The sequence below is a fragment of the Sus scrofa genome, chromosome 8, assembly GCF_054392235.1.
Source record: "Sus scrofa isolate SSC_HxYL_T2T_F1_AM1 chromosome 8, Sscrofa_HxYL_maternal_Yorkshire_Landrace_v2.0, whole genome shotgun sequence".
NCBI lineage: Eukaryota > Metazoa > Chordata > Mammalia > Artiodactyla > Suidae > Sus > Sus scrofa.
Genome location: NC_139390.1, coordinates 4,556,484 through 4,579,191, shown reverse-complemented (window position 1 = coordinate 4,579,191; position 22,708 = coordinate 4,556,484). Strand labels below are relative to the sequence as shown.

At 55.8% G+C, this 22,708-nt stretch overlaps 2 protein-coding genes across 15 annotated transcripts in view; both read right to left on the bottom strand.

The window, feature by feature from the left end:
* The window catches only part of JAKMIP1 (janus kinase and microtubule interacting protein 1), a 141,108-nt gene that overhangs the window by 31,005 nt on the left and 87,395 nt on the right, over positions 1-22,708 (bottom strand). For 9 of the 14 annotated variants that reach the window (XM_084971494.1, XM_084971493.1, XM_084971492.1 and 6 more), the window contains 8 exons: positions 22,167-22,376; positions 21,206-21,325; positions 17,568-17,714; positions 16,583-16,723; positions 14,657-14,716; positions 5,045-5,173; positions 3,927-4,055; positions 2,479-2,562 (listed from right to left, as the gene is read on the bottom strand). In XM_084971494.1, coding sequence (XP_084827620.1) covers positions 2,479-2,562; positions 3,927-4,055; positions 5,045-5,173; positions 14,657-14,716; positions 16,583-16,723; positions 17,568-17,714; positions 21,206-21,325; positions 22,167-22,376 — 1,020 coding nt within the window. Of the gene's footprint in view, positions 1-2,478; positions 2,563-3,926; positions 4,056-5,044; positions 5,174-11,377; positions 12,394-14,656; positions 14,717-15,338; positions 16,724-17,567; positions 17,715-21,205; positions 21,326-22,166; positions 22,377-22,708 lie in introns of those variants that run through there. The other 5 variants (XM_084971497.1, XM_084971496.1, XM_084971495.1 and 2 more) reach the window with 2 other exon arrangements.
* On the bottom strand, positions 7,797-8,607 carry LOC146400296 (uncharacterized). Its single transcript, XM_084971549.1, has one exon. The coding sequence runs from the start codon at positions 8,467-8,469 to the stop codon at positions 7,891-7,893; it is 579 nt and encodes a 192-aa protein (XP_084827675.1). The 5' UTR covers positions 8,470-8,607; the 3' UTR covers positions 7,797-7,890.

Genomic DNA, 22,708 nt, shown 5'->3' with positions numbered 1-22,708 from the left:
CCACACCCTAAGGGTCTGCCTAGGCCCCATGGCCCCGGTGTCGTTACCGTAACACACCGGCGCTCCCCTCACGCCCTCTGCCCTTGGCCCCTCACCGCATCTTTGCTGGTCATGTCCTGCCCAGGAAAGTTCCAGAAGCACAAAGCGCTAAGTCTGTCTTTTCACCAGCATCCCCAGGGCCGAGCATGGTACCCAGCGTGCAGCCGGAGCTCGGCAGACACCAGGATGGACGAAAGAACGAGAACTTTCTTCCGCCCGGGGTGACGCACGTGTAGGGCCACAGGCGGAGTCCCCGTGAGGACAGGGCTGTGTTCCATCCGTCGTCTCTCCCGGGCGGGTCGCAGGCCGTGCCGCCCCCCGTCTCTGTGCCCCTTTACGACAGCATTTCCCGCAGCCTCGGGGCTGGCTCGGCTGCGGCTCCTGCGATATGAGCAAATGGGATGCAGGTGGAGGTGGGGCATGAACTTGTGCTTTGGAGTCTGCCTTTTCTTCTTGCCCCCAGACCACCAGGGGAAGAAGCCAGGGGAGCTTCCTTGAGAATGAGAGACCACGAGGAGAGAGCTGGCCATGGCTGGCACCAATGCTCAGACAGGACAGCAAGGCCATCGGTGGCCATCTAGCCCCAAACCGTCTACGGACAGTGGAGACTCTAGAATGACCCCAGGTAAGACCAGCAGCGGACCCACCAGCTGAGCTGAGACCAAACTGCTAACGCACAGAACTGCCAGCAAATACAAATTTTTTTTTTTTGCTGCTGTAAACAACCAAGCTGTGGGGTGATTTGTTAGGCAGCAATAGCTAACTGATAACAGAGCCTGTGTGGGCCAAGGGCTCTGGTGAGTGTTCACTGAATGAATGGCCATGTGCTTTGTCCCCAACTGGCCCCTTCATTTAGCAGGAATGGAGGGCAGAGCAGGCCTGCAAACAGAGCTTAGTAACCTCAGGTGGGAGGTTAACCTAGTCCTAGGCTGTGGTGGCGTGAGTTATGAGCCGTGAGCTCAGCCTGGAAGAGGGAAGCCAAGGTCACTGGCGGCTTGGGACAGGAGTTTGAAATCAGCCTCGTCTCCCACCCCCCTTCCCCAGTGTGTTAAGCACTCGGATGAGCCCCATTTTAAAGATGAGGAAACCGAGCCTCGAGAGATCATGTAACCTGCCCCAGATCAGCGGCAGGGCTGGCTGTGTAGTGTGTGCTCTGCTCCGCTCTCCTGCCTCCGTGGAACATTCTGGACAGTTTACCTGAGCAGCTGCCCACTCGGTCCTTGCACGATGAACTACCCTGTGCTCAGCCTGAGTGCTGGTGGGAAGTCAGCTGCCTCTGTCTGAATCTCAGTCCCAAGCCGAGCCCTCATCCCACTCACTGGACACCAGAGTTAGTTCTGAGCCATCTGCTCGGAAGCTCTTCCCGAGTCCCCCTGAACCCTGGAACCTCTTATAATCCCTCCCTCAATCGCCACCCTATGCTCTGTGCCCCACCCCTCTGTGGCTCATCTCCTAGGGGCCGGGGCAGCGGTGCCCCCAGACCACCAGACCCGCCCAGCACGCTCTGTGACACCCTCGCTGTTGGCAGGAATGTGCCGAGGCAGCGAGCAGCCTTTCACTGTTTCGTCTCCCCTGCCGAGGAGTGGTGTGGACAGGCCAGGACAAGGCGGCACTGCCTCTGGTGCTGGATCCCTGGGTGACCACGTGGAGCAGAGACCCTCTGCCTGCAGGAGGGCAGGATCACGTCCAGCAGGACGGAAACCTCGGGGGGGAGCCACGGAGAAGTCTGGCTTATCCCTTTCCACAGGGAGCCCTCTAACGGGGAGAGCACGGCCCGCCTGTACTGACCCCTGGGTTGGTCCTGCTTTTAGATGCTACCCCCGAGGCTGGACCTCCACCCAGAGCCCCTCAGGGTCCCACTAACCCCAGGGGACGGGTCTGGACCCAGCCTTTGCCTCTCTGCTGTGTCCTGCTGTTGACAAAGGCCATGAATTCAGAGATTCCAGACCTAACCAAATGCAGAAAATGCGCACATGGAGGTGACTCTCATCTGAGAGGCTTGGGGCCCGGGTACCGTTCGCCGTGAGGCGGTCACGGCTCGGAACCCTGGGGCCCCCTCTGCCACCACTCAGAGCTGATCACAGATGCCAGTTCATTTCCACAACTTAACCGTGACCGACAACGGCAGCTTTCTCCCCAGATTCGAGTCAGAAAAGATTCTGGTGACCGCTTTGGGGATTAGCTCCAACTCTCGTGCATTTCACAGAGAAAGAAACGCCACGTGAGAATCTCATAACGTCTTTGACTTTTTAAAACTCGGTAAAGAGGCGTGCGAGCTGGAATAGTCTCGCCTGGCCTCTGCTACTGCTTTTTTTCCGCTAACGTCTCTGGAGCCACCGATGAAGTTCCGTAGCGCAGCCCTGGCACCAGGGCCCCAGCCACACCACCGAGGGGACAGAAATGCAAAGAGCCACAGAGCACACGACCGCCGGCGCTCACCTGCCCTTTCTCGACCAGCAACTTCTCCAGATCCTCGATTTTGGCCTGGCACCTCAGCAGATCAGCTTGGAGCTGTTCCCGAGTCTGAAATGAGAAGAAGACCAGGAAGTGAGCAGGTGGGACGGTGACAGAGGAGGAGACGGGACCAGGCTGCATCCAGGCTGAGAAGAGGGTCCTTTGTGAGGAGCCCAGGCTCAGAGCGGCCTGGTTACATCTGCGTCCTCTGCCACCTACACATGCGACGTGTTTAAGAAATGAAAGGCTTCGAGCCGCTGCCGTGGTCACACTGCCATTTATAAACAAGGACACTGCAGCCTGGAGAAAGGACCAGTGTCTGCCCTAGGGGTTTGTAAGCCAGACGCGTCAGGTCCCAGCCCAGCCTTCTGGACAAGGTCAGCGGCTGCAGCATGAGCACCAGCAACACTTTTACGCTGCCTTAGTCCAGCTCGTGGGCCCTTTGTCCTGGAGCAGGGGCTGAAAACCAAAATACCCCAGGCAGCAGGCAGGTTCTGTAAATAAAGGAAGACAACTGGGTGCGGGGTAATAGGGAGTGGTGGGGACTGTGGCAAACCAGAGTCACAGGTCCCATTTCAGGGCGACTGCCACTCAGCAGCTGCAGCCAAGTGAGACTGTGTGGAATGGGAAGGTGGGCACTGCCAGATGTCCTGAACTTTCTAGAAAAGCCAGGAATCTGGATTTCCATGTGAAATCTCCTGACTTTTAAGCGTTGCAAGTGATGAAACATTTAGTAAAAACCACATGATTAGCCCAAACCAAGTCTAGCAATACATCTCCTCCAATCTACAGGTTACAGACTGAATGTGACCGTGCACTAGAAGCTTCCCTCCCGCAGCCTCACGCACCACCTCCTACCTCAAGGGGCTGTTGTGGGAATGAAACTGGGGGCACGCTGGGGCAAAATGCTGGCATTGGTGGGCGTGCTCCCGGGAGCTCCCGGCCGTCAGCGGAAGGCCAGCGGACTGCGTGTGGTCTATGCGGCTTCCGAAGGTGGGGTATGGACCACTGAGCGCACATCACTAGAAGGCAGAGCTCAGTCCGCAGCATGAGGGCTGGTGGGGCCCAGACCAGAGTGGCCAGCAGGGACCGGAGTGCCCTGTGGGCTGGGAGCACCCCGACAGTCCCTGCCTGGGCCCCTGAGAGATGTCCTTGGGGTGTCTCAGCCGGGAGGGGGAGAAGGCTGCTTAACACAGTCTGACTGCATCCCTGATGCTTATGATCTGAAACTGTTCTTACAAACGGACGGGACACAGGGCAGGTCCCGCTGTCACCCTGAGGATGGGCAGAAAGCTCCCGCGGGGTTTGCCAAATGCTGGAGCCGGCCGAGGTGGAGGCGCCCCTCTTGGAACCCCTATAGAGCCCTGCTGCTGGAAAGGGCCCGCGCCCCCAGCTTCAGCCTGGCCCCTTGCCGTCCCGCCTGCCGCACCTACCCGGGCCTCTCGCTCGGCGTCCAGCGTCCCCCCGACCTGCTCCTGAAGCAGGGCGTAGGCCCGCTGCAGGGCCTGGTACTCCCTGGTCAGCTGGCAGAACCTCAGGTCAGCCTCTTCCCGGGTCGTGGTCTTGGCAGCATGGAAAAGAAAGGCATGAGGAAGCACGTGACTTGAGGTGACCAGCAGTGCCAGGCAGGTTAGGACATCACGGCCACTGCCCCCAGTTACACATGAACTGGTCCTGCCAGGCCCTAATGGGAACCCTGGGGCAAAGGGCTCGGGGAGAAGAGGCCGCCTCTGCCGTCTCTGCCATCAGTGTTCTTCCCAGGAGCTCCCCGAACGCGGACAATCTGCGCAGGGAGCAAGGGTGAGCCAGCCCCAAGGGCGTGGGGCTCGTCTACACTGAAAGGGTATGGGAATTGCCTCTAAGGGAAGAGCAGCTCCCGCCCAAAGGACTGGGATCCAGAGCGCGCCCCTCACAGGAGCCTATCAGGTTAGGGGCACACGCGAACCCCGATCCGGTGGATCTGCTCATGACAGAGGATGATGGACACGCAGCAGAGGGTCTGGTGCCGAAAGGGGGCAGGTGGGGAGGTGAGGCCGCTCGTCACTCCTTTGTGACTCTGGCTCCCAGCGCCGTGGTCCTCAGGGACCAGATGTGCCCAGACTGAGGGACGGGAACGCGGGAGGGAACCGAGCCGGGGTCAGAGGTTCGGGTGGGTTTCACGCTGCTCTCTGCCCTTTTCAGAGCCGCCTGGAGCCGCTCCTACAGGGATGCGCCACCGTCTTCACAGACAGGGGTGTGTGCCGGAGCCCAGGGAGAGAGGGACACACCGTGTGCAACGCTCTTAATGACCAAGGGTCGGCGGCGCACAGCCGCCACAGAGCTCCTCCGTGAAATCCACGCTGGGAAAGGAAAGGGGTCCCCATGTGCCACCACCATCGCCGTCACCACGCTCAGAACCCGTAAAAGTGGACACCGCCTCCCCTGGACACTGTGGGCTGTGATCGCCCAGCTCCTTGGGGGTACCAGTCTCGCAACGAGGGAGGGATGCCCACAGCCGCCAGAGACCGGAGGTGCCCCACACGCGTCCCCCTGGGGGGCGAGGGCCACTTACGTCGTCCAGGTCCTCCTCGGGCGTGATCGGGGCCCTGTCCGTCCTGTCTGTGTTGCAGGACGTTTCCGACAGCGTTTCCGAGTCCACAGACTCCTCGTCAAATCCAAAAAATGTCTCCACAACATGCTTCTGTAAAAGGCAAATTGCACGCGTGAGAAGGGGACTGCGAATCGCCTGGATCCCCCACCCCATCAGCCAGGGGCACAGGGGGCTCTGATGCACTTCTGGGCCACCAGGCACCCCAGGAGGAGGGGTCAGCGATTGGCTGGCGGTGGGGGGGGGGGATGAGGCCAGAGCTGGACAGAGGGAGGAGGGCTGTCCCAGAGCCCAAAGGCTCCGCACCTGCGTAAAAGCCAACACCCACGCTGCAGAGTCTCCAGGCCCTGCAGCCCTGCCCCCAGCCTGCTCTGGCCTTCTGCACGCTGCCGCCACTGGGCTCCGGCCACAGGGCCGAGCACATCCTGCACCTTCCACATGCCGGCCACAGGGCCTTTGCACTGTCTAGACGCTCTTCCCAGAACCCATTCACTCTCTCCCTCACTTCCCTCGGGTCCTGTGCACAAATGTAATACCAAAAACCACCTCCCTGGAGTTCCCTTGCGGCACAGCTGGTTGAAGATCTGGTGTTGTCGGAGTTCCCATCATGGCTCAGTGGTTAACGACTCCAACTAGGAATCATGAGGTTTCGGGTTCGATCCCTGGCCTCGCTCAGTGGGTTAAGGATTTGGCTTTACTTTGTGCTGTGGTGTAGGTCACAGACACGGCTCGGATCTGGCATTGTTGTGGCTGTGGTGTAGGCCTGCAGCTATAGCTCTGATTAGAACTCCTAGCCTGGGAACCTCCATATGCTGCGGGTGCAGCCCTAAAAAGCAAAAAAAAAAAAATCTGGTGTTGTCACTGTAGTGGCTTGGGGTTGTGGCTGTGGTGCAGGTTTGATGCCTGACCCAGGAGCTTCTCCATGCCGTGGACACGGCCAAAATAACAACAACAACAACAAAGCCCCAAAACCTCCCTGACCACCACATCCAAGTCCCAACTAACCTCTCCCCACCCCACCTTTATTTTTCTCCTTGGCGCTCATCACCACCTCACGTCAGACACACTGAGCTTCTGTGCTCATCAACCTGTCTTCCTTCTCTAGAACGTAAGGCCCAAGGGAACAGAGATTTTGTTCCAGGAGAACCAGGATTGGGGCTCTTCTGTTCCCCGCTGCGGCCCAGGGCCTGGCACACCCAAGAAATAATGGTTTTTCAATGAGTATCTGCAATGGACTCAACACCAAATCTGCTTGCAAACAAAGGGTTCCAGGTTTGCACGTGGCGTCCCCTCCCCTTGTTCCTGCCGCTGGCGTCAGCGGGGCAGCCACCTGGCTGTGCGCCCCAGGTCAGTCCCCCAGATAGGAACGTGAGGCCCCCTTAGGCTCCACCAACGTCAAACACATTCCTAAGTGGAGGTTAGAAACAGTCCTATATTCAGATCTCCCCCCCCCCCCATGAGAAACCCCGCCTGAGTTCAGGTAGCAGCAACTCTGCAGACACCCATCTCCAGGGAGCCGTGGCCATGACAACCGGGGGCGGACGCGTTTGCAGCGCTCAGCTACTCTGCGCACGCGCGCGCGGTTCACCCACACTCCAGGCTCCTTGTTTTTCCGGGCAGCCACTCGGCTGACGTTTTTTCTTGTAAACACCGCTAATTGCGAGGCCTCTGGGGACAGGTCTGGTGGCTGCTGTGCGGGCTGGTGATGCAGGGAGGGCCTGGCTGGCACACTGACGGAGCCCCAGAAAGCAGCAAGCCACACAGCCCACCCCGGGACATAGTGCTGAGTCCTGGTCACGTGCTGCGGGCGTCGTGGCCATTGGGTGGGGGGAGGGTGATGACTCGGTGTCCCATGACCTCCGATGGCCCGATTTTTGAAACCTTGTGCGACTGCTAGTTAGGGAGTCCATCTCTGAGCTCCAAAACGGTCATAACTCTGGACCCTGCAGTCGTGCGTTTAAAGCAGACCTGCCTTTGCTAACAGCCTATCCCCAGACCCAAGCGGAGCCCCCTAAAGTGTAATGTGACCCTAGAAACCAAGACACCAAGGACGCATGTTTCAGTAAAGCCAGAAGGATGGACCTCTGAGGGCGGGGATCAAACCCCAAAGGGCATTCACATTAGAACCCCAAATCAACAAAGGAGAGGAATCCACAGTACACAGCACGGCACACACCCAATTTCCAAGGCAGGAGTGACCTACAACCCCACACCTTGTATAACACACAGGTTGGGCATAGTTTCTCTTCTCTAAGAATTAGGGGGTTTTGGTAATGATAGTATTACAGGGGAAGCCAAAATGTACTGTGTATACATATGCTTTCATTCATAGAAAACGGGATAAGAGACATTTACGCTTCCAAGTGAAAACCTGGTGGCCTGTCCTCTTTGGAGACAGAGCGCAGCTGCCTCACTCTGCATTTCCATCTACGTCAAATAACACACCAGCCTCTGAGCGATGAGAGGAACATCACCCAGAAATAGGGTGTCCTCAGAAACTGGGCTCATGATGGGCTTTTGTGATAAGTCAAGCATGAAAGAAACTGTTGATGTTTCAGAGCCCCTGTCATTCAAAAATCCCCCGGGAACTTCCTAAGACAAGACTCTTCAGGAGCAGACATGCCCACTTCCGCTCACTCCGAGCACAGCTTTTGGGGGACCCCCCGCTCCAGACTTTCCTCCACTCTCACCTTGCTGACGACACCTTTTCACAAACTAACCTGACCACCCGAAGTGCAGTTTGGGCAAAAGTGATGGAAAAAGAAATGCTTCTTCTCCCTTTACGTGTTGGTGTACAGAGATGCTCATTCTCAGCAGATCACACAGAACAGACAGGAAGCAGGGCGCCTCCCAGATAAACATCCCTCACGGACTCCAGCCTCGCTCGGCCCCCTCCCCCGCCACCTGCGTCCTTCCCAGCCATCGCTGTCACAGGGAGGAATGTCCCCGTCACCGCCAGTGACTTGCACAGGAGGACGCCCCCTGAGCCCCGGAGCTGGCCGCTCACCTTCGTGCTTATAGGTCATCTCCTGGCAGCCGGAGAAGTACAGGCACACCAGGGCGCAGAGGCAGAGGAAGAAGGAGAAGTACAGCACCAAGAGGATGTACTCCATGGCGGGGAGGCGCTGCACGCCCGCTAGCCCGCGTGTGCCCCGGCAGCCGAGAGCCACATCGTGGCCATCGATTCCAGGCCTCTCTAGAATCCTAGGAGGAAACACCCTCCTTTCCTCAGCCACGCAGGCCCACCGCCTTCCTGCGGATTCGTCTGCTGGGGGGATCTGAGACTGGGAACTCTTGGGAAGGTGCGCCTTTATTAGAAGGGATGCCAGCACTGGGGCAGATCCGTGGGCTGAGAGGCGCTGGTTTCCAGGGGCTGGGCCTGGGCGCATCCGTCACAGAGGACGGCCTCCGTGCTGGCTTAGTCTCCGGGGCTTTCCGCCCAGACCCCTGGCTCCCAGAGCCATCCTGTCGTCAGGGCCGTTGCACGGGCCCAGGGTCCCTGGATGATCGCAAAGGGCCCCGGGGAAGACCCCTAGCAACCATGACGCGGAGAGATCAGAGCCCGGGACCACAGCCCAGAACGGGGAGGCACCTCCTGCCTCTGGTGCTAGGAAATGTCCCTGTTTGGTCCCTGGCTGCCCCGCACCCTGGATGAGCTAAACCCATGGGTTCTCAGAAATCCTTCTGCGGGCATTTGTTTTACCATTTACACAGGCTAAAACATTATCCACAGAAAAACTGCAACTGGAGCTGTCTTCAGGTCCTCACCCATGTGGTACCTATGAGGGCCTCGTGTTTCTTGCAGAAGCTTCTCTAGGAGTAAAGATCAAAAGAAAAACCCTCCTAGTAGAAAAAAAAGGCAGATTTTGCCATAAAAAAGTACAACTTTTGTACTTTGAAAGGTAGTAAAGCAACCTTAAAAGGCAAAGAAAAAAATATATAGCCAAGTTCACATACACTTCACCTTCTAATAACGTTTGATTCCCTGCTCCTTTCAAAGTATTCACGATATGAGGAGTTCCCGTCGTGGCTCAGTGGTTAACGAATCCGACTAGGAACCATGAGGTTGCAGGGTCCATCCCTGGCCTTGCTCAGTGGGTTAAGGATCTGATGTTGCCGTGAGCTGTGGTGTAGGTCACAGACGCGGCTCAGATCTGGCATTGCTGTGGCTCTGGCGTAGGCCGGCAGCTGCAGCTCCAATTAGACCCCTAGCCTGGGAACCTCTATATGCCAGGGGAGTGGCCCTAGAAAAGGCAAAAAGACAAAAAATAAAAATAAAAAAAATTAAAAAGAAGTATTCACGATATGAGCTATGCAACCATGTCATGCTGTGCAATTTAGTGCTAAGTCTTTAAGCCATCTTTCCAAATGAGGTGCCGCCCCGGCAGAGGTGGGACTGTTTCAGGGAAGGGCCTGTGACAAGGCTGAGCCAAGGAGCCCCAGCCCTGGGACTTTTGCTGGAACCACTGAGGAGAGGTACCCTGTGCCCACAGAAGCTCTGCCATAGGCAAATGCAGGGCCAGCCTGAAGCTGCTAAGCCATCTGGGCCACCGCATGGGGAAAGCCTGCTTGAGAAAAAGGCCGGCCTAGAGAAAAGCACAGCTGAAATATGTCAGTATCGTGTGAGCTTCTAGATCCAGCCATGCCTGAGGCTGCGGGCCTGGCCTTGGGGGCACGAGGTCATGTTGGGATGCCCTAGGTGTCCTATCAGAATGGATGCAGGAGCCACGACCCGGAGTGACCTGCCAGAAGCTCCTCAGCTGCGGCCTGGTGACAGCAGACCCCCCCCGCACCATGATACTGACACTTGAACCCAAGGAAGGGCCTGGTCTCCAGGGGGCTTCACTGCTTCCCAACCTCCTCTCTAAGGACAGCTACTTAAGGGTGTCCAGATGTCACCTCACTGTTACCTGAGACCGTCTCTCTCTCTCTCTCTCTCAAAAAAAAAAAAAAAAAAAGTGATATGAATTAGGCCGGGGAGGTGGGGGGGCAGGGCCTGGAAATCTGCATTTAACAGGCCCTGCGAAGGAAAGCTACTGATTTGAGATGAAGGGAGAGAAACTGTAATTTATTGATTCCTGACTACACATCAGGGCACAGAGCCAGAAGCTTTATTTAATCTCATAGATGCGATGTTTGTTCTAAGAACCCGAGGTTCCCAGAGTGCAAGGCCACACAGCCAGGAGCCGGTCTGGCTCCCACACGGCTCCACGTCATGGCTTCGGGGCCTCATCCGAGATCCCAGCCCCACTTTGAAGCATGTGACGCAAGCAAGCTGTACTAAGGCTGGCCGTTGTTCTCGCATTTCTCTCTCTCCTAGGACACAGCTCTCAACGGCTGACCCCCCCGCCCCCCTCCCGCCACGCCACGGCGGGGCTCTGCTTCCCGGTTAGGCCCTGATGGGACCTTCCGCAGAGCAAGCCCTCTCTCTCCCCAGACAGGGCCCGAGGAACCGCTCAGGGTCCTTTCCCTGTGACCTCCGCCGGGGACTGAACTAGCGTCTCCAGGCAGGCACAGCTCATGACAGTCTTGTCCCCCAAAGCCCCGTGAGACAGGTCAGCAGCCCCTGGGGATGTGATGTCCCTCCTGGATGATGAAGCCTGGCAGGACTGCTCTGCCCTCCGCACAGCTGCAGCAGCTGGGCTGTGGTGAGGAACTGGAGGAGCCCCTCCGGGGGAACTGCAGGGTCCGGGCGGGCTTGCGATACCCAGAGCGCATCTTGTTCAGCCAGTCAGCAACTATTTAGGGCACCTACTCTGGGCCAGGCGGTGACCAGGATGTGGTGAGCAGGACACAGCACCTGCCCTCCTCACCTGCTGCATGGACAAGCCTAGCAAATCCTAAGTCCATTCTAGGCCTTTGTAAGGTTCTCTTTCCATAGACACATGCAGAAACCAAGAGTAGACACGGCCTTTTCTCATGCCAGGCATCCCGACAGAGGTCTGAAAAACAGAGTGATGGCTCAAACGTGGGTTTCTTAAAAAACTTCCCTGTGGCATATGATGCCACAGTGCAGCCAGTGAATGAAACAAACTGAACACTTTAGATTGTTGCCTTTTTTTGGGTTTTTTTTTTTTTTTTTTTTTTTTGGCTTTTAAGGGCCACATCCACAACATATGGAGGTTCCCAGGCTAGGGGTCAAATCAAAGCTGTAGCCGCCAGCCTCCACCAGAGCCACAGCAACGCGGGATCCAAGCCAACTCTGCAACCGACACCACAGCTCACGGCAACACCGGATCCTTAACCCACTGAGCGAGGCCAGGGATCGAACCCACATCCTCACGGATCCTAGTCATGTTTGTTTTTTTTTTTTTTTTTTTTTGCTATTTCTTGGGCCGCTCCCGCGGCATATGGAGGTTCCCAGGCTAGGGGTCTAATCGGAGCTGTAGCTACTGGCCTACGCCAGAGCCACAGCAACGTGGGATCCGAGCCGTGTCTGCAACCTACACCACAGCTCACGGCAACGCCGGATCATTAACCCACTGAGCAAGGGCAGGGACCGAACCCGCAACCTCATGGTTCCTAGTCGGATTCGTTAACCACTGCGCCACGACGGGAACTCCCTAGTCATGTTTGTTAACCGCTGAGCCACGAAGGGAGCTCCTAGATAACTCCTAGATTGCTGCTTTGTAAGTGTCTGTCCAGAGGAAGTGTGGCATTCGCATACATTACTGGCAACGGTGCGAGACAACGCCACTCCTCCATAAGGCGGGGGTGGGGTGGGGTGGGGGAGGCAGGGGCGAAGGTTCCTCCACAAAGTCTTCCCACCCCCCACCCACACTTCAGTTTCGGGGGATCTACCCTGAGGAATGAGCCAGACTCTGGGCACAGCTTTCTGGACAAAAGGAGTTCACCGTGGGGACACTTCCAGAAGCAGGCAGGCCCAGACAGGGGAAGGGTGGTCACTTAATGAACGGCCCAGCACTCAGCGACTCCAGCCGCAGGGGTCGGGAAGAGCTGAATTTGTAAACTTGGACAGACGGATGGCAGCTATATGCACACCCCTGAGGAGCTAGAGGCAAACATGCCCGGCAGACAGCGTGGTAAACAAGCGTGGGGCCCATCCACTCAACGGATCATGTAGCCGTGAAAACGTATATTGATGCTGACAGCCTCGCATGGATAAATGCTTTACAGTATAATGTTAAGTAAAAAACCCCAAAAACAAAAGACCAGAGTGCAAAAGTGTATCCTGCAATTACAGTTACGTTATTAAAAAAAAAAAAAAGAACAACTGGGCATTCCCGTCGTGGCTCAGTGGTTAACGAATCCGACTGGGAACCATGAGGTTCCCGGTTCGATCCCTGGCCTCGCTCAGTGGGTTAAGGATCCGGTGTTGCCGTGAGCTGTGGTGTCGGTTGCAGAGTTGGCTTGGATCCCGCGTTGCTGTGGCTCTGGTGTGGGCCGGCAGCTACACCTCTGATTAGACCCCTAGCCTGGGAACCTCCATATGCTGTGGGAGCGGCCCAAGAAAATGGCAAAAAGACAAAAAAAAAACAAAAGCAAAAAACAAAAAACTGAAGTGGGATGAGGATGGGGTTGGGGGATTGCATTCAAATGCCAACCCCGACTGCCCCGGGGACATGCTGCCGTGATGGATGACTTGCTTCCCAGACAGTCCACACTCCGATTATTCCGCTTCCACAGTAAAAATAGGTATTTAAAAATAGCCAAGCCGAACCACTTCCCACTTCTGAGATTCAAATGTCAGCGTGTAGAGGTCTGCAGCTCATTCCACTTACTTGGTGGCACACGCTTGGGCCTTGTGGCACACGCTTGGGCCTTGCGGCCCCAGACCTGAGTTTAAATGTCATCAGCCTTGTCAATTTCCTTTATCTCTTTGACTCATTGCTATATTTTATATCTATATGCTTCCCGTAACTGTAAAATGAAAAAAAAAAATAACACCAGCCTCATAGGGTTGCTTGGAGGATTCAAGAAGATGGCGTGAAAAACCACTTACCCAAGTGTCCACAGATCCACTGTGACTGGCCCACAGGGTGTACTGCAAACATTTGCACCAACATTTGCAGCCCTTAGATTTTACATAAAGGTGTTACAGGTGAACTGAGTCCCCCCAGAATGAGAAGCTGAGGTTCTCACGCTCCAGGACGTCCGAAGGAGACCTCACTTGGAAATACGGTCACTGCAACAACTGGTTAATCCGAAGGATACTGGTGTGGGGTGGACGCCTAACCCAACGTGACTGGTGTCCTTACAAGAAGAGGGCCATGCAGTGACAGACCCGCATAGGGAAAACGGCACGTGACGACAAAAGCAGGGATGACAGTCATGTGGCTTCACGACAAGGAAAGCCATCGATGGCCAGCAAATCGCCAGAAGCTAAGAACAGACAAGGATGGACTCCCCCCGCCCTGCCCCTGGGTTCCACAGGGAGCTTGGCGCTGCCAACAACTGAATTTTAGACTCGGAGACTCCAAACCAGAGCTAGTACATTTCTGTTCTAAGCCACCCAGGTCATGGTGCTTTGCTACAGAAGCCCCGGGAAACGACTGTGTAAGCTCTGCCACTTCTCTTGAACAAAGAGAGCATCCGACAGCACCTGGCTCACTGTCTTCTAGTGACTGATGTTCTGGGGCCAGTTTTCCGCAGTCCTCACCACTCCCTACAGTCACCCCGACACCAAGGCCGGGTGTCTGTGGTCATTCGGTGTCGCATCTGCACTGCTCTTTCCTTCACAGAATATTTCTCTATAACCATATCTCCACCGAAGGATAAGCCAGGAGGGCTGTCTGGTTCAATAAAAAGGAGATCGGGCCCACGTCTTCTGGGAGTGAAAAATGTTTATGGGTGTTAAGGCAAACTAACCCCCCCCCTTTTTGCTTTTCAGGGTCACACCTTCGGCCTATGGAAGCTCCCAGGCTAGGGGTCAAGTCAGAGCCGCAGCTGCCGGCCTACAGCACAGCCAGAGCAATGCAGGATCTGAGCCATGTCTGTGACCTACACCGCAGCTCACAGCAACACTGGCTCCTTAACCCACTGAGTGAGGCCAGGGATCCAACCCGCGTCCCCATGGATACTCACTGGGTTCCCTACTGCTGAGCCACAGCAGGAACTCCACCAAGTCCCTTTTTAACGCAAATTTACTCTTTTACACTCTGGCTTGGTCCCTGTGGCATCTGAGATTTCCAAGCCCAGCTCTGCTCTCGCTCCGGGATGTTTGGACTCTATCTCTATACCATGGGCAAAACCACGTTTTCCAGAAAGAATGCATTCTGCACTATTCCAAAAAAGCCCAAAGCTCCAGATTTTTCACAACAGGATGTAAGATGTTAGAATCCTTCGAAAGGTCTCGGTATTCATGTTTTTAATTTGGGGTGAGCATCCCCTGAGGCCTAAATACACAATTCATCGCTAAGTTTTCCATGAATGAATTTCAATAGCCAGCTCCATCGCCTGTTACTTATGTGGCTTTGAGAGACGGTTACAACAAGCATTTCACCCTCACACACGCGGAGACGTGTCTCTGCCCTTAGGGCCCCTCTACAGACTGCTTGCTTCTCCCCCGCAGATTCCGCCCCGCAGATTCTGGCACAAGACGAAGCAGAGGCTCACCTTGGGCGGCTTCAGGCTTTTCCCGCGATGCCTTCTGGACCGCAAAAGCCGTTCTCGCTCCTAGAAGACAACACAACTGGTGGCATTTTCAGCCAGCCTCCCATCACACCCCCCAACCCAACTGGTTCTCAGAGGGCACGACTCCCGATGCTGCTGTGCCTGGCTGACCGCAGGTGCTGAGCACCCACCACACGGCTGCTTCCCGGACCCGACAGCTACGGAGCCACACCAGTAACCGGGCTTGGACCATCCCAGAAAAAAAATGCCAAGATCTACCAGGCCTGTAAAATTCCAGCCTGTCTGCCTTTGGGGCTGGAAGCTATAAAGCTTTAAGCAGTCCTGACTAGACTGCCACTATCAGTGACCACAGCAGAAAATAAAAGAGCTGGCAGCTTTGATCTCAGACAGAGCTGGGGTCAAAGCCCCGCGGGCCTCCTCCTGGCCAGGGACACACCTCATTTCTCTGGGTCTCGGGTTCTTTCTTTGCTACCCAAGTTAGAACCTGTTCTGCAGACACTGTGGGGACCCGTGGCTCCTGTCGGTAGAACTGGCACCTAGAGAGCAGGAGCAGCAGCATGTGCACTGGAGAAAACCAGCCAGTTCTTGGAAGTTCCCATTGTGACTCAGCAGAAACGAATCTGACTAGTATCGGTGAGGATGTGAGTTCAATCCCTGGCCTCACTCAGGGGGTTAAGGATCTGGCATTGCTGTGGCTGTGGTGTAGGCCGGCAGTTACAGCTCCGATTTGACCCCTAGCCTGGGAACTTCCATATGCCATGGGTGCAGCCCTAAAAAGACCAAAAAAAAAAAAAAGTCAGTTATCGCCTTCTTAAATGTTCCTATGCTCTGCAGATGCCAGGAAACCCAGAGACAAGTCTGGCGCTTGGCTGCAGCCCATGTGGTCCATCCACCCTGTGTCCCGCCTGGTCCTGAATCATGCCGCTACCTTTACTTTTTCTAGTCTTAGCTGTTCATTGTTCCTTGTTCAAATTTAATCATCATTTTGTTAAATGCTTTTTCATCTTGAGCTGCGTAAGGTCGTTCCTGTAACTAAGCAGAGATGATGGAAGGATGGAAGGATGGAAGGATGGAAGGATGGATGGAAGAAGCAGTGGAGGGATACAGGGATGGAGGGAAGGAAGGAGGGGAGGGAGGAGGGATGGGTGGAAAGAAGGATGGAAGAAGGAAAGAGCAAAGGACAGTGAGGTGGGCAAGCCCAGAGGCCTGGGCTATTATGGTCAAAGCCTCTTCTGGAATTTTGGTCACTGGCTTTTCCACTTTTTGACGATCCATGAGTGGAACCATCACATACCCGCCTTGGGCAAAGCAGGACACACTTTGCTTCTGAAAACTCACTGCAAATGCTCCCTTCCTCGCACCTAAGCTCCTTCCACAGAGAGCTGCAGAATTCTCTGGAACACTCCATGTACTTAAGACATACAGCTCCCCCGCCAATCTCTCTCTCTCTCTCTCTCTCTCTCTCTCTCTCTCACACACACACACACACACACACACACACACACAGAGTCTCAGCAAGTCCTTCCAATTCTGGCCTGATGACAAGGTTCAGGTTTTTAAGTTCACAGTCTGTAGCAATCAAGCTAAAACAATCAGACTGCTTGGGGACAGATCCTGCCCACTCTGTAAAGGCCAGGAGACTCTTTTTAAAAACTGATATTGCTTCTTCATGGTGGCAAACTTGAGATAACGGGGTAAGACTTGAGATAATGAGTAGCCATGGAAACCGCTCCCAGGTACCGGGGATGCTGTGTGAACGAGGTCGAGGCCGCCTCTGGCAGAACAAAGCAGGAGCATGCCCATCACCAGGAGGGGCTCTGGGAGGCCCCATCCCACGTCAGCAGCATTGCCCTGCAGCCCTGATGCTGTAAGGCGCCCCCCAGAGGGCGGGCACCCTCGGGGACGTACCAGCGAGAGGTCGTCGATGACGTGCTGCTGCTCCAGCACCTGCAGCCGCAGGAACTCGATCTCCTGCTTGTCCCGCGTCAGGCTGAGGTCGTTCAAGGACGTGTGCCGCTTCAGGGACGCCTGGGCCGACAGCTTCTCCTTCTGCAGCCAAGGGGAGGGAGAGTGCTGCGGGGCCGCTCACCCACAACGCTTGTTGGGGACCCACCGTGCGCGCCGGGGCACCGCATGGGCTCAGGGACATGGGATGGGAAGAGGTGGGGAGGGCTGAGGCCACCTGGTCCCCGAAGGGAGGGAGTGGACAGCTGAGACCAGAGCCAGGCCCAAGATGTGGCCGGCTGTGCCCATTGCCAGTAGGAGGGGCTGGGTGGACGCTCGGGGGAGAAGTGGACTCTGCACGGAGCCTGGGAGGCCTGGGCGCTGCGGGAGAAGCGCGTGGCCCACAGGGCAATGACACACTGCCATCTGGGCCTGCCAGGGCCCCTGGAGGAGGGCATGCCATCACCCGGAGCCTCGGTCTGCTCAGCTATAAAATGGACATGACTGGCCCTACTTTGGACAATGAACCTAAGCGTGTGCCTTACACCAACAGCTGCAAGACACCACCCCGACCACAGAGACCAGCCCTTCCCATTGGAGCAAATAAAAGGCTCCGTGCAAAGCGCCCAGAGCACGACCGCAGCTGCGTTCACACACTGCGTCCCCAGCGCACCGGCTTTTCCGTGAGACGCTTCCGTGCCATCGCTCCATCCTCTCCGTGGCCTCGCAGCACCGATGTGCTCAATTCCCATTTCACGGCTGAGGACGCCGAGGCCCGGGGAGAAGGAGGGCTGTGCCCAAGGTCCCCAGGGTGTAGACGGCAGAGTGGGGGCGCTGTCTGACCGGCTCGCCAGGCTTCAGGGGGAGGTGGGGCGGGGGAGGGGCCCCCGGGGAACCTGCGCCCTGGAGGGCCCGGGCGGAGACCAGGCACCCAGGGCCCAGCACTGACCATCTCCACGTTCTCCCGCGTGAGGTTCTTGATCTTCTCCTCCATCCTCTGGATGCTCTGCAGCAGGTCCTCGTTCTTCTTGTTCATCCGCTTGTTCTTCTCCACCAGGGGCTTCAGCTGGACCTCCGTCTCGCGGGAGCGTTTCAGCTGCGGTCAGACAGACACGGAGGGCAGGCCGAGTGAGACCCAGGGGGAGGCGGCCGCCACCTGCGGAGGCCAGCGGCCACCCCACCTGGCCTGAGCTGTCGCCACGGGGACCACATTTCCTGGGTGGCACAAACACTCAAAGACACCCAGACACCTGGCTTCCAGACACAGGCTCCCACCTGGGCCTCCAAGGGCCCAGAGCAGGGCAAGAGGAGGGGGCGGCAGGTTGCCCCACTGGCAAGTGGCCTGAGCTGCGTCCATATGTCCTTTACCTCTGGCATAACCCCAGAGGTCAAGGTCACGTGCAGAGAGGTCAGTCCAGCTGCCTAGCTCCTCCTGGCCGCCATCGCTCCCCAGGTACAGACCCAGAAGAAGGGTCAACACTTTTCAGCAGCAGCAGCCTGGGGGCCCACTCCTTGCCAGGCTCAGGGCTCAGTGTGGGGGCTGGGGGGGCATGGGGATAAGTGGGTGGCATCCAGCCCTGGAGGTGCTCCCCAAGTCCTCTGAGTATCCTTCCAGTCACTCTCTGAGCAGCATCTGGGGAGCCCCTCCCGTGCCCAGGCCCTGTGCTGGGGGCTAGGCCAAAGAGATGGCATGACGGGGTGCCCAACCAACAGAGAGAGGAAGGCAGTGAGACAGGTGCCAGTGGGCGCTCCCAGTGAGGGAACCACACGTCCAGAGGTTCAGGACGGGCAAGAGTGGGGCATGCCCACGCAGGTGCTGCAGTGCAGCGGGAACGCAGATGTGGGCAGTGGGCAGCAGAGGCTGGGCCTGCGGAGACCTGATTTAGGAGCTGGAGAGCTCTGCCCCTTGTTTCCACCCCTAGCTACCTCCACCCCAAAGACTTGGAGGCAGGAGCGCCCTGCGGTCATGTCTGCCTTCTAGAATAATCCATCACTCTGCTGTGTGGAGGCCGGTCCAGCAAGACAGAGATGTGAGAGGTGACAGGGTGGGGTTGGGGAGCGGGGACTGGGGGGCCGCACAATGAGAGGCTCTCCCTCTTTTGCTTTCTGACTCCAGTGTCCTCGATGACACAGGCTTCGTCTAGCTGCGTGACCACGGGCAAGTTTCTGGCCTGAGTCTCCTCATCCGTAACATGGGAATAATGGTGGTATCTGCCCCAGAGACGTGTTGTGAGAACTGCATGCACAGTGACAGTCTTTGCAGGGTTATTTTAGTAGGTGAAAATTAGAAACAACTGCAATAGTCATCAATATCACGACAGCCACAGGAACCCCTGCACCTGCCAGTGCGCGCCCCGCGTCACAACAGTGCTGAGCCCTTCCAGGCATCCTCTCTCACTTAACCCTGACCGTGACCCTAGGAGGGGCCGTCCCCATTTCACAGATAACCTGGCCACAAAGATGTGGGGCGATGCGCTCAAGGTCACGCAGAAAGCGCCAGAGCCAAGAACCAAAGACAAGGGACTGACTGCAGAGCCCTGCTTTTGGTCGCCAGGCTGTGCAAGTTAGCACACTCGGATGGGTGCCGTTAAAAGGTAAAATGCACCCGGGATCGAGCATTAGCCCCCTAGAACTCTGTCCTGCAGGAAGAAAGGCTCACGGGAATGAAGAGAGAAGCATCTTCTGCGGGGCGTTGCTGACGACGGCAAAGGAACCTGAAACAGCCTAAATGTTCACCCGCAGAGGAGTGGCTGAATAAACCATGATTTGTCCGCACAACAGAGGACGAGGCAGTTACAAAGGGAAAGGCAGATCTTCAGGCGCTGACGTGGAGTGCTGATGCACCAAGAGAAAAAAGCTGCAGAACAGCAATACCTAAGAAAAATATCCCGTTTGAACCACGAAACAACAAAAGTGTCTTGGTGGGTATCCATACGTTTGCGTAAACATTAGAAGTATGGAAGAATCTGGAGTGCCTGTCGTGGCTCAGCAGTTAACGAACCCAACGAGGATCCATGAGGATGAGGGTTCGATCCCTGGCCTGGCTCAGTGGGTTAAGGATCTGGCATTGCCGTGAGCTGTGGTGTAGGTTGCAGAGGCGGCTCGGATCCAGCATTGCTGTGGCTCTGGTGTAGGCTGGTAGTAGTAGCTCTGATTGGACCCCTTGCCTGGGAACCTCCATATGCTGAGGGTGTGGCACTAAAAAGCAAATAAATAAATAAATAAATAAATAAATAAAGTATGGAAAAACCTCCTCCAACTGTTAACAGTAGTCCCGTCATGATTTTAAGATCCCAGAGCTGGTACACGTATCAATTCTTACTTTAAACACTTCAGAAGGTCTGAATTGTTTCAAGGAAGCTATATTTTTTTTCTAATCCACTTAGTAAACTATTTCGCCTCTCATGAGGGATTTTTTTTAAGCTCAAGAGTATTTAAGTGAAAAGTGGAGACTTCATATTAGATGTACAGTCTGATGAAAGGTATATAAAAAATGCCTACAAACACAAGGGAAGCGAATGAATTTAATCTGATTACGCTAAAACTGGGAAGAGGTGATACTTAGTAACACTTTTCTTCTCCCATGTTTTTCAAATACACTTACCTTCACAGTAAAATTTAGAATAAAGAGAAATAAGAGGCATTTGTCAAGAAGTTTACGTTCTGACTACCACGACACAAAAATTAGTTTAGCCGTTTGTCCAGCAAGTTTAAACATATTCAAGAAATTGCTAGAAATGTATTTTTAACCAGAAGCCCATATTCATTATTTTTAAAATTAGAAATATGTGAACTTTCATGCAAAAGAAAGTAAACAGATGAGCAAAAAATAAAAATCAGCCATAATCACACCACCTAAAACAAGTCCAAATAATCAGGAGGATGACAAGGTATTTTTGTTCTGTCGTCTGCTTTTACCATTTCATTAATTGTGGACAAATTTCTATGGCTATTAAGTATGGTCTATAATGTCTTTTTTTTTTTTTTTTTTTTTTTGTCTTTTCTAGGGCCGCACCCTCGGCATATGGAGGTTCCCAGGCTAGGGGTCGAATGGGAACTGTAGCCACCAGCCTACACCACAGCCACAGCCACACAGGATCCGAACTGCATCTTCGACCTACACCACAGCTCACGGCAACGCCGGATCCTTAACCCACTGAGCGAGGCCAGGGATCGAACCTGAAACCTCACGGTTCTTAGTTGGATTCGTTAACCACTGCGCCACGACGGGAACTCCTGTAACGTCATGCTTAATGATGACCCGCGAATGCTCCATAATTCCTTAGAGCGATACCTGCGTATTGAACAACTGGGGTTTGGTTTGGTTTGGGTCTCTGTTACAAACAACCGGCCACACAGCTCCCTGAACTGTGATTATTTGTTCAGGATAAATTCCCGCAAAACGAAGGGCACCGTCGGGTTTCTTCAATGGGCACGCGTTGGCTTTTGAATCAGAAAGAACTCAGAAGGCACGGAGAGAAACCCGATGGCCCGTGCCTTCCCTTCACGTTCAAGGCCAGGTTTGTGGCCCCGGGGGCTGCTTCCCTGCACCCCGCAGGCCCCATCTGCCCGTGGGGAGCTGCTTACCAGTTCATTCCTCTCGTCTGCCAACAGGGTATTTCTGTCTTCCAGCTTCCGTATCACCGAATTCAGTTCAGCAATTTTTAGCTGAAATCGCCGCACGTCTCGCTCGTCCATATGCTGATCCTAAAAAAGAACCGAGACATGAACGTACTTTGGAGAAGCTTAACGGAGCAAAGAGCCCCACGGACCCTTCTCGGAAAACTCTCGGGACAAAGCTGAGCCCCTCGTTAGGGGGACTGGATGCCGTGTTGGGGCTCCCCCAAGTCCAGCAACACGTGGAAAGACCCCCCCTCAAAGGCGATGAGACCTCAAACCCTCCCTCGGTCCCCTGACTGCCGAGCACGGGCTCTGGGGACGTCCCGTCTGAGCCCCCGCCGCCCAGCAGCCCTGATGGGGCCACATCACGGATGTGCCCGGCTGTCCCTCAAGGGCACCGCGTCCTCCTCACTCACCCCTGAAAGGCCAGCGCCTCACGTGGTATCTGCACGCAGTGCGTGTGATGCACCCACGAGTGTTTACTGAGTGAATGAATGAATGAATGAGGCTTCTGCCTCCCCTGTGCCTGTTAAGCCCTGGCTGTGGCCCCGACGCCCTGGCTGCCGGCTGAGCGGCTGGCTCTGCCTTTAAGTCCTGTCCTGTCCTGACCGGGTCCTCTTCTGAGCTCCTACTGAATACGCTGCACTCCTGTCCTTTCTTTCTTTTCAGCGGCTCCAAGACCACGGGAGGCAACGGCAGCCCATTCCTCACCTCTGTCCCCCGGGCCTCACGCTGGGCCAGGCACACAGGGAAGGTGGGCAAGTTCCGGGAGAAAGACAAAGGGAGGGAAGGACGGACGGACAGACGGACAGATGGGAGGGGGCGGGGGCAAGGCGGGCAGGCAAGTTTGCCGGAGGAATGACCAGGAGGAGGAAGGGCGGCAGGGGCTGGGCTCCGAGGCCCCGGTGCTTTTGCACGAGCCCCTCACCTGGACGCCCATGAGCTCGGCCATGTCCCCTATGCCGGGCGGGAGCTCTCTCTTTGGACTACTGTGGTACCGCTCAGCCTCTCGGACCTGAACCAGCTGCTCATCCAGAGCCTCTTTCTGAAGAAGTAGCTTCTGGGTCTGCCCAGTCTGCACGCCGAGCTCCTTCTCCAGCGCCAGAATTACGCGGTCCTTCCCCTTGATCTCGTCCATCTGAAAAGACAAAGAGGGAGCAGCTGATCTTAGGGGCTCACGACCAGGGGAAGCACTCCCTTGCTGGGCCCTGGCCCAGGGGAAGGTTCAGCAGGTCCATGGACCCGGGACAGAGCGGGCCGCTGGGCACAGCCCAGGCCCTGCTCCCCTGTCGCCGCCCCCAGCACAGGGGAGCACAGAGCTTCGGGCTCAGGGACCCATGTGGTCCATCAGACACTTACCATCAAAACAGATCCGTGCTGTGTCCTCTGACCTTAATAAAGAGTGTCAAATCCCGACCCTCCAGCCCCCCACCCCCACCCCGCAGCTCAGTAAATCACAGAGCTGGTCTC

What these genes read in the sequence shown, in the direction of transcription:
- LOC146400296 (XM_084971549.1), bottom strand. Translation starts at nt 8,469, where the DNA reads ATGCGCCCAGGCCCAGCCCCTGGAAACCAGCGCCTCTCAGCCCACGGA.